The sequence below is a fragment of the Aquarana catesbeiana genome, linkage group LG12 (genome assembly GCF_042186555.1).
Source record: "Aquarana catesbeiana isolate 2022-GZ linkage group LG12, ASM4218655v1, whole genome shotgun sequence".
Lineage (NCBI taxonomy): Eukaryota > Metazoa > Chordata > Amphibia > Anura > Ranidae > Aquarana > Aquarana catesbeiana.
In genome coordinates, this window is record NC_133335.1 from 214,010,606 (window position 1) to 214,025,484 (window position 14,879).

Sequence of the window (14,879 nt, forward strand, 5' to 3'; positions counted from 1 at the left end):
CCTGAGTACAGGGATACCACATGTGTGGGACTTTTTGGGAGCCTAGTCGCGTACGGGGCCCCGAAAACCAATCACCGCCTTCAAGATTTCTAAGGGCGTAAATTTTCGATTTCACTCCTCACTACCTATCACAGTTTTGAAGACCATAAAATGCCCAGATGGCATAAAACCCCCCAAATGACCCCATTTTGGAAAGTAGACACCCCAAGCTATTTGCTGAGAGGCATGTTGAGTCCATGGAATATTTTATATTTTGACACAAGTTGCGGGAAAGTGACACATTTTTTTTTTTTTGCACAAAGTTGTCACTAAATGATATATTGCTCACACAGGCCATGGGCATATGTGGAATTGCGCCCCAAAATACATTTAGCTGCTTCTCCTGAGTAGGGGGATACCACATGTGTGGGACTTTTTGGGAGCCTAGCTGCGTACGGGGCCCCGAAAACCAATCACCGCCTTCAGGATTTCTAAGGGTGTAAATTTTTGATTTCACTCTTCACTGCCTATCACAATTTCAGAGGCCATGGAATGCCCAGGTGGCACAAACCCCCCCCCCCCAAATGACCCCATTTTGGAAAGTAGACCCAAGCTATTTGCTGAGAGGCATGGTGAGTATTTTTAAGCTCTCATTTGTTTTTGAAAATGACAAGAAAAAACTTTTTTTTCAATTTTCAAAACTTTGTGACAAAAAGTGAGGTCTGCAAAATACTCACTAAAATACTCGGCTATGCTCCCAAAAAGTCTCACACATGTGGTATCCCCGTACTCAGGAGAAGCAACAGAATGTATTTTGGGGTGTAATTTCACATATTCCCATGGCATGTTTGAGCAATATATCATTTAGTGACAACTTTGTGCAAAAAAAAAAAAAAAATTTGTCTCTTTCCCGCAACTTGTGTCACAATATAAAATATTCCATGGACTCGACATGACTCTCAGCAAATAGCTTGGGGTGTCTACTTTCCAAAATGGGGTCATTTGTGGGGTTTTGAACTGTCCTGGCATTTTATGCACAACATTTAGAAGCTTATGTCACACATCACCCATTCTTCTAACCACTTGAAGACAAAGCCCTTTCTGACACTTTTTGTTTACATAAAAAAATTATTTTTTTTTGCAAGAAAATGACTTTGAACCCCCAAACATTATATATTTTTTTTAAAGCAAATGCCCTACAGATTAAAATGGTGGGTTTTTCATTTTTTTTTTTTTACACAGTATTTGCGCAGCGGTTTTTCAAACGCATTTTTGGGGGAAAAAACACACTTTTTCAAATTTTAATGCACTAAAACACACTATATTGCCCAAATGTTTGATGAAATAAAAAAGATGATCTTAGGCCGAGTACATGGATACCAAACATGACATGCTTTAAAATTGCGCACAAACGTGCAGTGGCGATAAACTAATTACATTTTTAAAAACCTTTAAAAGCCTTTACAGGTTACCACTTTAGATTTACAGAGGAAGTCTACTGCTAAAATTACTGCCATCGATCTGACGTTCGCGATGACACCTCACATGCATGGTGCAATTGCTGTTTACATTTGATGCCAGACCAACACTTGCGTTCGCCTTTGCGAACGCAATGTTCCTTTCATTATTTTTTTTAATCATTTTTATTGTTATCTCAGGGAATGTAAATATCCCCTATGATAGCAATAGGTAGTGACAGGTACTCTTTTTTGAAAAAATTGGGGTCTATTAGACCCTAGATCTCTCCTCTGCCCTTAAAGCATCTGACCACACCAAGATCGGTGTGATAAAATGCTTTCCCAATTTCCCAATGGCGCTGTTTACATCCGGCGAAATCTAAGTCATGAAATGCTCGTAGCTTCCAGTTTCTTAGGCCATAGAGATGTTTGGAGCCACTCTGGTCTCTGATCAGCTCTATGGTCAGCTGGCTGAATCACCGGCTGCATTCTCAGGTTCCCTGTTGAGACAGGAGAGCCAGAGAAAAACACGGAAGACGGTAGGGGCATTCCCTCCCACTGCTTGTAAAAGCAGTCTAGAGGCTAATTAGCCGCTAGGATTGCTTTTACATGAAAGCCGACCGCTGGCTGAAAAGAATGATACCAAGATGATACCTAAACCTGCAGGCATCATTCTGGTATAACCACTCAAAGTCGTGAATGGCGTACCTGAAGACAAAAAAATGGTTAACAATAAAACACAGTAAACGGTAAAGTATAAAAAAAATTGCATACCTGAAAAGCAAACATGATAAAACATAATAACAATAAAACATTGCAGAATAGAATACAGTAAAAAAGAGCAGAACAATAGAGAGAGAATAGAGAGAGAGAGAACAATAAAACGACAACTATTTTTTTTTATTTTATATATTTTTTTTTTTTTTTTTTTTTTACACTTTTTTTTGTAACTAACTTTTATAACTGTAATCGGTTCCAGGTTCGGGTCTCTCAAAATGCGATGGCATCTTGGGAGACCCTGTGAAAGTGTGCCTAGCCACTTGACATCCGGAGGACGTCATATGACGTCCTCGACTTTCGGGGCTTATATCTGAATGATGTCTGAGGCTACAGACATCATTCAGATACCGGCATTTTCAGCCGGCGATTCCGTACACCATAAGAACGATCATAGCGGCTGTTCCGCCGCTTGATCGTTCTTACGGGCGGCGGGAGGGGACGTCCCCCCCCTCCCGCCGCCCTCCGGTGCTACTACCGACTCACCTCAGCGATCGGTGAGTCGGATAGCGGATCCGCCGGCGCCGGATGTTCACCATAGAGATTTCCGGCGGACCAGATGGTCGCCGGAGTCCCTATGATCGTTCGGAGGCCGGGCGCGATGTTATGACGTCACGCCCGGCCTCTGCATTCAAAAAAACGGCGCCGCTTCAGCTGTGAAGCGGCGATCGTTTTATTTTTTTTTTGATTTTAGGCTTCCCAGCCTAGAGGTGAGATGTGGGGTCTTATTGACCCCATATCTCACTGTAAAGAGGACTGATCGTCTCATATTCCTATTACAAGGGATGTTTACATTCCTTGTAATAGGAATAAAAGTGATCAAAAAAAAAAAAATTTTTTTAAAGTGTAAAAATAAAAATTTTTAAGTAAAATTAACAATAAAAAAAAAAAAAAAAAATTTTTAAAGCGCCCCTGTCCCCGTGAGCTCGCACGCAGAAGCGAACGCATACGTAAGTCCCGCCCACATATGAAAACGGTGTTCAAACCACACATGTGAGGTATCGCCGCGAACGTTAGAGCGAGAGCAATAATTTTGGCCCTAGACCTCCTCTGTAACTCAAAACATGTAACCAGTAAAAAATGTTAAAGCGTCGCCTATGGGGATTTTTAAGTACCAAAGTTTGGCGCCATTCCACGAGCGTGTGCAATTTTGAAGCGTGACATGTTAGGTATCTATTTACTCGGCGTAACTTCATCTTTCACACAATGCAAAAAAATTTGGCTAACTTTGCGGTTTTGTTTTTTTTTAAAGCATGAAACTGTTTTTTTTTAAAAAAAAACGCGTTTGAAAAATTGCTGCGCAAATACCGTGCAAGATAAAAAGTTGCAATGACCGCCATTGTATTCTCTAGGGTCTCTGCTAAAAAAACATATATAATGTTTGGGGGTTCTATCTAATTTTATAGCAAAGAAATGATGATTTTTGACATGTAGGAGCGAAGTGTCAGAAATGGCCTGGATGTGAAGTGGCTAGTCTGTGCAATGCTGTACCCTATGCTAATACTCAACTAGTGAATGGTAGCGTTCAAAACATTCACCAATGCAAAGACCAGGATTGTCAGGACAGGAGGGACAATAATAGCGGGTGTCACGCCTATATCCGTGCTTGCTGCAGACACAACATCTTTTTTGGGCGGGTTCCTTGGGTAGGGGTACTCTGGAGGACATAAAGAAAAGTTATGCGTTTAGTGTTTTGTAAGTGACAGTGATCGATCGATACTGCACTTGGGTGGGCTGGGCTGGGCCGGGCGGAGGGGCAAAACGCAGGTACTAGCAGGTATCTGGGCTGATCCCGCTAACACTGCATTTTTGGGAACCCTAAACTGCTGGGGACGATAGTATAGATCTGATTGGATCAGATATTGATCCGTTCAGATACTATACCACTAAGGGAGGCGTATGCTGCGTGCGTGGGTGTTAGCGGTACTGGCGCTAACCTGACGCTGCCTGGGGCTGGTGCTTGCCAGTTCACCAAAACGCTACCAAAAAAACTGTTAGCGATCGCAGGGATCAGGCCTGACTCTGCGAACGCTGCAGTTATGCGTTTAGTGTTTTGTAAGTGACAGTGATCGATCGATACTGCACTTGGGTGGGCTGGGCTGGGCCGGGCGGAGGGGCAAAACGCAGGTGCTAGCAGGTATCTGGGCTGATTCCGCTAACACTGCGTTTTTGGGAACCCTAAACTGCTGGGGATGCTAGTATAGATCTGATCGGATCAGATATTGATCCGATCAGATACTACACCACTAAGGGAGGTGTATGCTGCGTGCGTGGGTGTTAGCGGTACTGGCGCTAACCTGACGCTGCCTGGGGCGACGCATATCACCGCCGGGCGATCAGGGGGCTAAACCTTTATTCGGTAATAAACAGCGGGTGCCCTGACACTATAAAAAATAAACGAACTAACCAGCGTCACCCGTAACGGTTATACGGTGATCAGTGGTGAAAGGGTTAACTAGGGGGCAATCAAGGGGTTAAAACATTTATTAGGTAGTATATGGGGGTCCCTGTCGCTATAAAACACTGACGGCGAACCTAAATATTTACTTCCCTAACTAGCGTCACCAGTGACACTAATACAGCGATCAGAAAAATGATCGCTTAGCGACACTGGTGACGGGGGGGTGATCAAGGGGTTAAAACTTTATTAGGGGGGGTTAGGGGGGTATCCTAGACCTAAAGGGGGCTAACCCTAACTGCCCTACCACACTAACTGTCACAAACTGACACCATGCAGTAATCAGAAAAAAAAAACTGCTTGGTGTCAGTGTGACGGGGGGGGGGGGGAGGGGTGATCGGGGGGTGAGGCAGGGGAAGTTTCTCATTGGCTGGGAGCGATCGCGAGGGTGGGGCCACGAATGGATGGCCTCCCCCTCATCTCTGATCGCTGCCAGACCAAAGACCAAAGACGACCGCCTCGGGCAACGGGGGGGGTCTGATCGGACCGCCCCGCCCGTGGGAAGGCAATCACGTACCAGAGGAGGCTGGAAGTGGCAGCAGAGGAGGACATCACCCCTGAGGCTCATACGGTTCCATATACCATCTTTGGATCTTTTTCCATCTTCCACCGAAGTTCAGCAGCCGTTGATGACCAAAGCTTGTTTGACCCAATGAAACGTAGGTTTCATTGGGTCCAAAGGTTCGGGTAAGCCTTCTTAATGTTGGTGGGGGTGTACCTTCGAATCATCCTTTTCTTTGTTTATGGATACATGCAATATGAAGTCACATACATATTGAGGACTACCATCACTTTGCCAGACACATTCCTTGAGGACTATTAGGACTTTTCCATCTTTTTATATACTTTTTATGTCCTCTTTTGTGAAATGTGCATTTGAGGAATCTATCGTTCTTCATATTATACAACACATGGTTGTTTTATATTAGCGCTACACTATTTTTTGTTTTTTGGCATATACCTAGTACTATGAGTGATCCAGTGGGTGATAGGAAACCAGAAATATGGTGTAGGTACCCTTGGCTGGAAAACTGCACAGGGCCCACAATAATGTAGTTTTCATCTACCATTATAGCCATCACTGACATCCTTCATGTAGGTTAGTTCTTACTCCAGAGAGTTTCAGTAATCAATTTTTACCTACCAACTTCATGCAATGAGTCAGCACCAGGAGAAGGGCAGCAATAAAAAGGACCAAACCAGGTAATTCCTTCCATAATGATTGGAATGTTTTGACAAACACCGCCCAGCGCCGCACAAACCGAAACTGTTGTGTAACCTTCGAAAAGACAAAACCGCATTAAAGAGAAGAAAAGCTGCCCAAATCGTGTTATATATAGTCCCAATTTGCTCTTCACAGGATTGGGTTATAGATATTTAAAATAAAAATTCTCTCACCTTCAACATGATCAGTAATAGCAAAGTGGCAGACAGGGCAGCCTGTGTTCGTGATAGCAATGCTACATCATACAGGCTGATAAACACCCCGGGTTTTGCTTGATATTGCTCCATCCGATGCTTTGTTAGCCAAACCCGGCCAATGTGAACAAGGCCTGTAGCTGCAGATGCCAGCCCAAGAAGAAGCCGTGTCCAGTGGGTAGAGTAAGATGAACCTGAAGAACAGAATCTAACCAAGGCAGCCAGTTCTGGATACATGAAAAGAAGAGCAGCAAGCAAGAGAGAGAACTGTGGAAGACAGGAAGATAATGGTAAACCACCTGTGGTTCCTTCTGTGTCTTTATGGACAATGGATCACCCATCCTTATTCTGCAGGACCTCTTTGAAGTAGTTAATACTGTGGATCGTGGCATGGTAATACAGAGACTGAACGCATACTGTAGTCTGGCACGTTTAGCCCTTTGCCATTTTTCTATGGTGTTCTATAAGATTTAGTAGCATCACTGCTGGATTGGGCTGTCTCTTTGCTGGATTAGAATGTTTCTTTGCTGAATATATGGGGATGTTTCTTTGCTAGATTGGGATGTCTCTTTGCTGAATATATGGGGATGTCTCTTTGCTAGACTGGGATGTCTCTTTGCTGAATAAATGGGGACGTCTCTTTGCTGGATTGGGATGTCTCTTTGCTGCATATATGGGGATGTCTCTTTGCTGTTTAAAGGGGGATGTCACTTTGCTAAATATATGGGGATGTCTTTTTGCTAAATATTTGGGGCTGATGACTTGGAATTTAGTTTTCATTTTCATATATTAAGTTGTAAGTGTGTTAAAATAAAAGTGGGTGCACTGAAGGACTCGGTAGGATGGGCAGTGCATGGGCCCCAACATTTCTTATGGCTGCCTTGACCATCACCAATCTTAACAACCTACACCCCATGTCCTTGCTCCCCTTTTTAACCAAAATCCTTGAACGTCTGGTCTACAACTGACTGAGCGACCACCTTGCAGAGAATAGCATTCTTGATCCCCTTCAGTCTGGATTTCGTCCTCAACACTCCACAGAAACTGCTCTCCTAAAACTAACAAACGATCTACTAACGGCCAAAACCAATGGACACTATTCTGTATTCCTACTCCTGGACCTTTCTGCTGCCTTTGATACGGTTGACCACCCCCTCCTCCACAAACAACTCCACGCCTTTGGTCTCTGTGACTCTACTCTTCGCTGGTTCTCTTCCTACATATCCAACCGCACCTTTAGCGTTACTTACAATTCTACTTCCTCCTCTCCTCTTCCTTACTCTGTTGGGGGTCCCCCAAGGTTCTGTTCTTGGACCTCTCCTATTTTCAACACCACCTCCCTGGGTCAGCTGATAGCCTCCCATGGCTTCCAATACCATCTCTACGCTGACGACACCCAAATCTATTTCTCTACCCATCAGCTCACTCTGTCCGTCTCCTCACGTATCACTAATTTACTAACAGATATTTTAGTCTGGATGTCATGCCACTTCCTCAAACTCAATCTATCCAAAACCGAACTTATAATTTTTTCTCCCCCACGTTCCCCCTCCCTTGATCTCTCTGTCAAAATCGATGGCACAACTATAAGCCCATTCCCGCATGCCAAGGTCTTAGGTGTAGTCCTGGACTCTGAACTCTCCTTTAAGCCCCACGTCCAATCACTGTCCAAATCTTGCCGCCCCAACCTCCGCAACATCTCCAAAATATGCCCCTTTCTAACCAATGACAAAACAAAACAAAGCTCTTAATTCACTCCCTGGTCATCTCTCGCCTCGACTACTGCAACTCCCTTCTCACTGGCTTACCTCTACATAGTCTATTCTCCCTTCAATCCATCAAGAATGCTGCTGCCAAACTCGTCCACCTTACCAATCGCTCTGTCTGCCACTCCTCTCTGTCAATCCCTCCACTGGCTTCCGCTCACCCAACAAATTAAATTCACAATACTGACAACTACTTACAAAGCCATCCACAACTCTGCCATCAGCTACATCACTAGCCTAGTCTCAAAATATCAAGATAATCATTCTCTTTGTTCCTCTCAAGACCTCTTGCTCTCTAGCTCCCTTGTCACCTCCTCCCATGCTCGCCTCCAGGACTTTTCCAGAGCCTCTCCAATCCTATGAAATGCCTTATACTAATCTGTGCAATTATCTCCAACTCTATTAGCTTTTAGACAATCCCTGAAAACCCTCCTCTTCAGAGAAGCCTATCCTACCCACACCTAACAACTGTATGTTTATTTTCTCCATCAGCTCATCTCCCACAGTTATTACCTTTTGTATCACCTGACCCTCCCTCCTAGATTGTAAGCTCTAATGAGCACGGCACGCTGATTCCTCCTGTATTGAATTGTATTGTAACTGTACTGTCTGCCCTCATTTTGTAAAGCGCTGGGCAAACTGTTGGCATTATATAAATCCTGTATAATAATCATAATAATAATAATCACCACTTCCGTTTGCATTTTACATGCTACTTCTTGATAAAATAGTCCAGCACCAATGGCTTTGCAGTCTTAGTGTACATTTGCAGTTGCCTGCCCCCCCCCCCACCCCCACCCCCACCCCCTTAAGATGCAAAGGCAGCCAGACACGGTTTTACACATGCCATGGCTACGATGCCTTGTTTCTGCAGTGAAAATAATCCCTGCTGTTGTGTTTGGTGGCCAGTACTACTGCCGAACACAACCCACACCAACCAGTCAGTGCCACAACCACAAGCCAAATACTTAACCCCCCGCCAAAAAAAAGACAAAAAACAAAACAGGCATTTAGGAGGCAGCAGTAGGAGGAAGCCATGCTTATGCCTATGCAGTGAAAAGCAATGCACCACAGATTGCCTTTCACAGACCAATACAGGTGTAAACGGGCCCTAAGAGAGTCTACCTTTCATATATAATCCTTAAAAAAAAAATTGGACTGGGATCAGGTTTATATGGACAATTTCTTTCAGGCACATTTAATTCACAAGGTACAATTTGTTACATAGCAGTTCAAAGATCATACTCACTGCTAGTGCCAAAGGCAAGTTCAGACCATGTCCTGGTGTCTCAAGGTGGAATGGAAGGATGGAGAGCCTAACAGCTCTGTCTGCATAGGGTGACAGGTCCACATGAACAATGGTAGAGATATAAAGACCAACATCTTTGTGATACTGTGTGATCTCCACTTGAAGAATGCTGGAAAATAGACATTAATGTGTTGCTCTTATGTACAGTGTTGTTATTTAAAGTTAAAATATATCTCTAGGCAAAATCTTTTTTTTTTTTGTATAATCCATCCTTAAAATTTCTGTTATACAGTCGTGCTCAAAAGTTTGCAAACCCTGGCAGAAATTGTGATATTTTAGCATTAATATTGAAAATATGACTGATCATGCCAAAAAACTGTCTTTTATTTAAGGATAGCAATCACATAAAGCCATTTATTATCACATAGTTTTTTGGATCCTTTACAAATCATAATGATAACAGAAATCACCCAAATGGCCCAGGTTTACATACCCTGGAATGTTTGGCCTTGGTACATACACAAAAGGTAGCACACACAGGTTAAAATGGCAATTAAAGGTTAATTTCCCACATATGTGGCTTTTTAAATCACTGTGTCTGTGTATAAATAGTCATGAGTTTGTTAGCTCTCACATGGATACACTAAGCAAGCTAGACACTGAGCCATGGAGGAGGTAGAAAAGAACAGTCAAAAGACCTGCGTAACAAGGTAATTAAACTTTACAAAGATGGAAAACGATATAAAAAGATATCCAAAGCCTTGAATATGCCAGTCAGTACTGTTTAATCACTTATTAAGAAATGGAAAATTAGGGGCTCTTTTGATACCAAGCCAAGGTCAGGTAGACCAAGAAAGATTGCAGCCACAACTGGCGGAAGAATTGCTCAGGATACAAAGAAAAACCCACAGGTAACCTCAGGAGAAATACAGGCTGCTCTCCAAAAAGACGGTGTGGTTGTTTTTAAGGAGCACAATTTAACGATACTTGAACAAAAAAGAGCTGAAATAGATATAGATTTGGGTGTCGTCAGCGTAGAGATGGTATTGGAAGCCATGAGAGGATATCAGCTGACCCAGGGAGGTGGTGTAGATTGAAAATAGGAGAGGTCCAAGAACAGAACCTTGGGGGACCCCAACAGAGAAAGGAAAAGGAGAGGAGGAAGTAGAATTGTAAGTAATGCTAAAGGTGCGGTTGGATAAGTAAGAAGAGAACCAGCGAAGAGTAGTCACGGAGACCAAAGGCTGAAATCTTTCTTGATCTACCTGACCTTGGCTTGGTATCAAGAGATCCCCAAATTTTCCACTTCTTATTAAATGATTGAACAGTACTGACTGGCATATTGGATATCTTTTTATATCCTTTTCCATCTTTGTAACGTTTCATTACCTTGTTACGCAGGTCTTTTGACTGTTCTTTTCTACCTCCTTATGGCTCAGCGTCTAGCCTGCTTAGTGCATCCATGTGAGAGCTAACAAACTCATTGACTATTTATACACAGACACTAATTGTGATTTAAAAAGCCACAAATGTGGCAGATGAACCTTTAATTGCCATTTTAACCTGTGTGCGCCACCTTCTGTATCTGTACCAAGGCCAAATATTCCAGGGTGTGTAAACTTTTTATCAAGGCCATTTGGGTGATTTCTCTTATCATTATGATTTACAAAGGATCCAGAAAACTATGTGATAGTAAATGGCTTCATGTGATTGCTATCCTTAAATAAAAGACATTTTTTTCAATATTAATGCCCAAAATTCACAATTTCTGCCAGGCTTTGCAAACTTTTGAGCACAACTGTAGCTGTTTGTGTGACCATTGGTTAGATTCAGCACTCTAATTGTACTATTGTCACCTGGAAAGAGACTGAGAGGAAATCCAAAATGTTAGCGTTGTCCCTAGAACAAAGGGAAATCATCCAATGGGGACACCTGTTCCAAAATCAACTGTCTAAAAGGGAAAATGCCTCTTTATTTACTCTTACTTCCTGTTGCGCTTCTAGGGAAAAAAAGTATAGGGAAATGTCCTTAATGGTACAGACAGCAAAAAATGGGCGAGGTTTTAACTCTTATCTACTTTTTCCAAAAAAAATAATTTTTTTAAGCTATTCATGCACTTTACAGTCTACTTATAAGTAATATTCACATTTTGGGTGAATGCTAGCAGGTTAAATCGCTTAATTGTTATACAGCTATGCTGTATCAGCATCACTGTCCATTTCCGGTAAACAGAGCACAGTGGACCCCTATCAAAGTCACAGAAGAGCTCCACAGATTACACTAGCATACCAACTCTCCCAGTGTAATTTGCTTTCTCGTTGACCTCTTTTCTACTAATAACCACTGTCACTGGAACTGCAAGTGAGTGAAAAGCCAAAATTTAGTAAAGGTTCTCATTTATTCAGATTAGGGTATAGCTATTAGTATGTAGTCACATTCAACTGGATTTTTTTTTGTAATGTTGAAGACATTTGTAGATTATCCAAGCCACTTCTTTGGTTCTAATTAGTATCAAGAAGATACTCCAGCATAACCCCAGGTAGGACGGACACCTTAATCCAATCACAATGAAAAGCAGAAGAGAGGTGGGCTTTGGTATGTTCAGATTAATATCCAAACCCATGGGTGCAAGCCCCCTGGGTAGCTGTCACTTGAACGGGCCAATCATCTACAGCTGGGGCATTCCCCACCATATACAAGGGGCATGTACATGTGCGGCTGCAGGGTGGGGAATGCCCCAGCTATGGATGACTGATCTGCACAAGCGACGGTTTCCTGGGGCCCCACATGTGGTTTAGATCCTATTGTGAAAGTTGTGGAACCACCTTGTTCTAATTACATAATCCCATCCTTGGTGTAAGGAAGGCTTCATAGGTGTCCATCCTTCGACTGTCTAAAAGAGAATTTCACTCACAAAAATTTCTTCTCACTTTCTGTTTCGTCTATAGTAAAGGAAGTAAAGACACATCTTCCCAGTGGATAAAATAAAAAACTGACCATGATTTTAACTATTTCCCACTTTTTTCAAAACAAAAAAAAAAGACTTTTGCCACTAGATACACTTATTTCATGCTCTTCTTCCCTTAACTCTTTTTTTTTGCTTTTGCTTTACTATTAATATGTAAACATTGTACATTTGTGCTTGTAAGTTTTTGTAGCACTGCATTAATCAAACACTTTGCAGTAGAAATATCATTTAGTGCCTTATAAAATGAACAAATGGCAGAAAAAATATAAGCTGTCTACTGGTTTAGTTCCCAGGTGGAAGACTGATTTTTGGCTATCACAGTGTTAAAGCTGAACTTCAGGAATTCGATACATTTACCCCTGCCATAATCCGCCTAACCCACACACACACCTCTCTTCTATTCAAAGCTCCAGGCTGTAGACAAGCTGTGGGTGGTTCCTCAGCGTCATCACATACAGTGAAGGGCTTTTAAACCTGACCTGCACTGTATGTGGAAGAGGCGAACATGCAACCGCAACTGAGAGCACCTTATAGAGGACATAGTGCTGGACCTGTCATACGGATATAGAAAGCCTTCCAGAGTCAGGAATAAGGTAAGTACTACTCCTTATACTTACGCTTCGCCCTTGGAATAAACAAACATTTAACCCCTTAAGTGCGGTTGCAGTAGGGATTTTATCTAATCCCCATAGTTCAGCTTTATTGGAAAACTGTTTCTCTTTTAACATGCTGCCTGTGTCTAAGTTACATTGGTTTAACTAATTGGAACACTTCCCCCACCATTTGGGTTTCCATGGACCAAAAGGTGGGTAACACTGGGACAAACGGAGCACAGCTGTCATTTTGGTAGCCTGTGCCGAGACAGCCACTGTACATGCGGATCTACATACATCATCCATCTCAGCTAAGGGATAGAGGGGGGACACACTTCAACTTTTTTGCCTTGTATGCTAGAGGACCCATCCCAACACTGTTTTCAATTCTAAAGGTCTTTGAGAACGGTTGTCTCCAACCACTAGACTGTGGCCCACAGAAGGAGCCACAACCTCCCTTCTCCTGGGCCTCCAGCCAGCTGCAAAGCCCTCAGCCTCCACAGTGCCTGCCAGTCTGCTGCAGAGCCTCCAGCCCTCCATAGTGCCCCCAACCTCCAACAGGGTCCCACAATGCCTCCCAGCCTCCTACAGTGCTCCCCAGCTTCCTCCAGAAAGCTAATCTCTTAGAGGGCCACCAAGGCTACTGCAGAGTCCCCTAACCCACTCCTCAATCCCCATCCAAAGTGAAACCCAGCCCTATCCAAAGCCTTTCCAGCACTTTATTACTTGTTTTGCATTCCCATACTTTTTTTGTGTTAGTATAAACTTTATTTTTTACTGTTGGGGCATGGAATCTTCTGGAAGAATTTATCATTTCCCGGTCTTAAAAGGGTTGGGAATCACTATTCTAGAAAGTCCATACTGAGAGCATGCTAAGTGTTCATTGGTTCTAGCACAGTCCTCTCTCAGAGCCCAAAGCAGTTTTCTACACACATTAAAGCATGCATAAAAGCATATACAGTACAGCAAAGAACTGTGTAAAGGATTTTGCAATTCTACCCAGAAGCACCAGAAAGAATTTGGTTTCAGTTAAATAAAGTGAACATTCTAATTTTAGCAAAGTTACAACATTTCCTGTTATTAGCAGTGGACCGATCTTTTTTATGTTGTTTGGGGTTTCTGTTTAAGTGTCCTGCAATATTACTTCCCTAATATTGCACGTACCTCTTATTGATCCAATGGAAGTTTTCCAGGTCTCGGGTCAAGTCAAGTGTTTTCTCCTTTGTGTCACCAAGTTCAACACATGGTTTCTGTAGCAAGCTAGAGATAACAGCATCCAGTTAAAGCCGTATGCACAAATCTTTTCTTAAAGTTGAACTGAGTTAAGAAAGGATAGAACCTCTAAAAGAAAGGCTTTTGTTGATTTCCATGTACCCTCTCAAGAGTTTGCCCACTACTTGGCTTGATGACCCCACAGAAAGTAGAGGAGGGGGGGGGGGGATCGGAGGGGACACAGACAGCAGTTCTAACCCTTACCATGCCATCCAATTGAAATAACATTTTAGATGGGAGACCATGCCCTTCGTTGATCAAAGTTTTTGCTGATCAGCTTTAAATCACTGGTCATTTCCTCTTTTTTTTTTATAATTAACAATTTTATTTAAAAAAAATGCTTACATGACAAAAAAAAAAACAGACTCTGGGCATCACATGAGACCAAAACAAAACAGCATACAAAAAAAAAAAAAAAACTACAGTTGTCAATATCTATACTGGCATATACAAATTAAATGGGAGAACAGTCATATAAAGTGATCCTCATTATGCCAATCAGTTACAGCTCAGAAATAATACTGGACCCCAAAAAGGGGCCTATATCCAGTTTAATAATCTCACAGAATATCCAGGGAACAACAAATTTCAAGGAAAAGAAAAAAGTTCCACTGGTCATTTCTAAATGCGATAGGGGGTCAATATCAGCCTTTTTTGATCTGACACATCATTTGTGTTCCTTGCACAGGGTGGCTGAAATCAGGGTCCCCGGAGAGCCCCTCACTTACATCAGGGTCCCCAGAGAGCCTCCCCTCCCCTTGGGGACCCCTGCAGAGACTCGGGGCTACGGGTCCCTGATTCGGGGCTACAGCCCCAAAAGCCACCCCCTAGCGACGCCACTGCTCCCACCTATGTCAATCCTGAATAGCTGTTTTGATGCATCAGAACAATAATAAGTATTAATAAATAACTATAAGTAGTACCATTATTACTGGGCAATT

General features: G+C 42.7%; 1 protein-coding gene across 1 annotated transcript in view; it reads right to left on the minus strand.

Moving 5' to 3' along the window:
- LOC141113399 (polycystin-1-like) overlaps window positions 1-14,879 on the minus strand; it is a 179,305-nt gene that overhangs the window by 3,167 nt on the left and 161,259 nt on the right. The window contains exons 45-48 of the mRNA XM_073606457.1: window positions 13,831-13,926; window positions 9,106-9,274; window positions 6,070-6,357; window positions 5,816-5,950 (exon numbers count right to left, since the gene is read on the minus strand). Of these exons, the coding sequence (XP_073462558.1) occupies window positions 5,816-5,950; window positions 6,070-6,357; window positions 9,106-9,274; window positions 13,831-13,926 (688 nt within the window). The remainder of the gene's footprint in view (window positions 1-5,815; window positions 5,951-6,069; window positions 6,358-9,105; window positions 9,275-13,830; window positions 13,927-14,879) is intronic.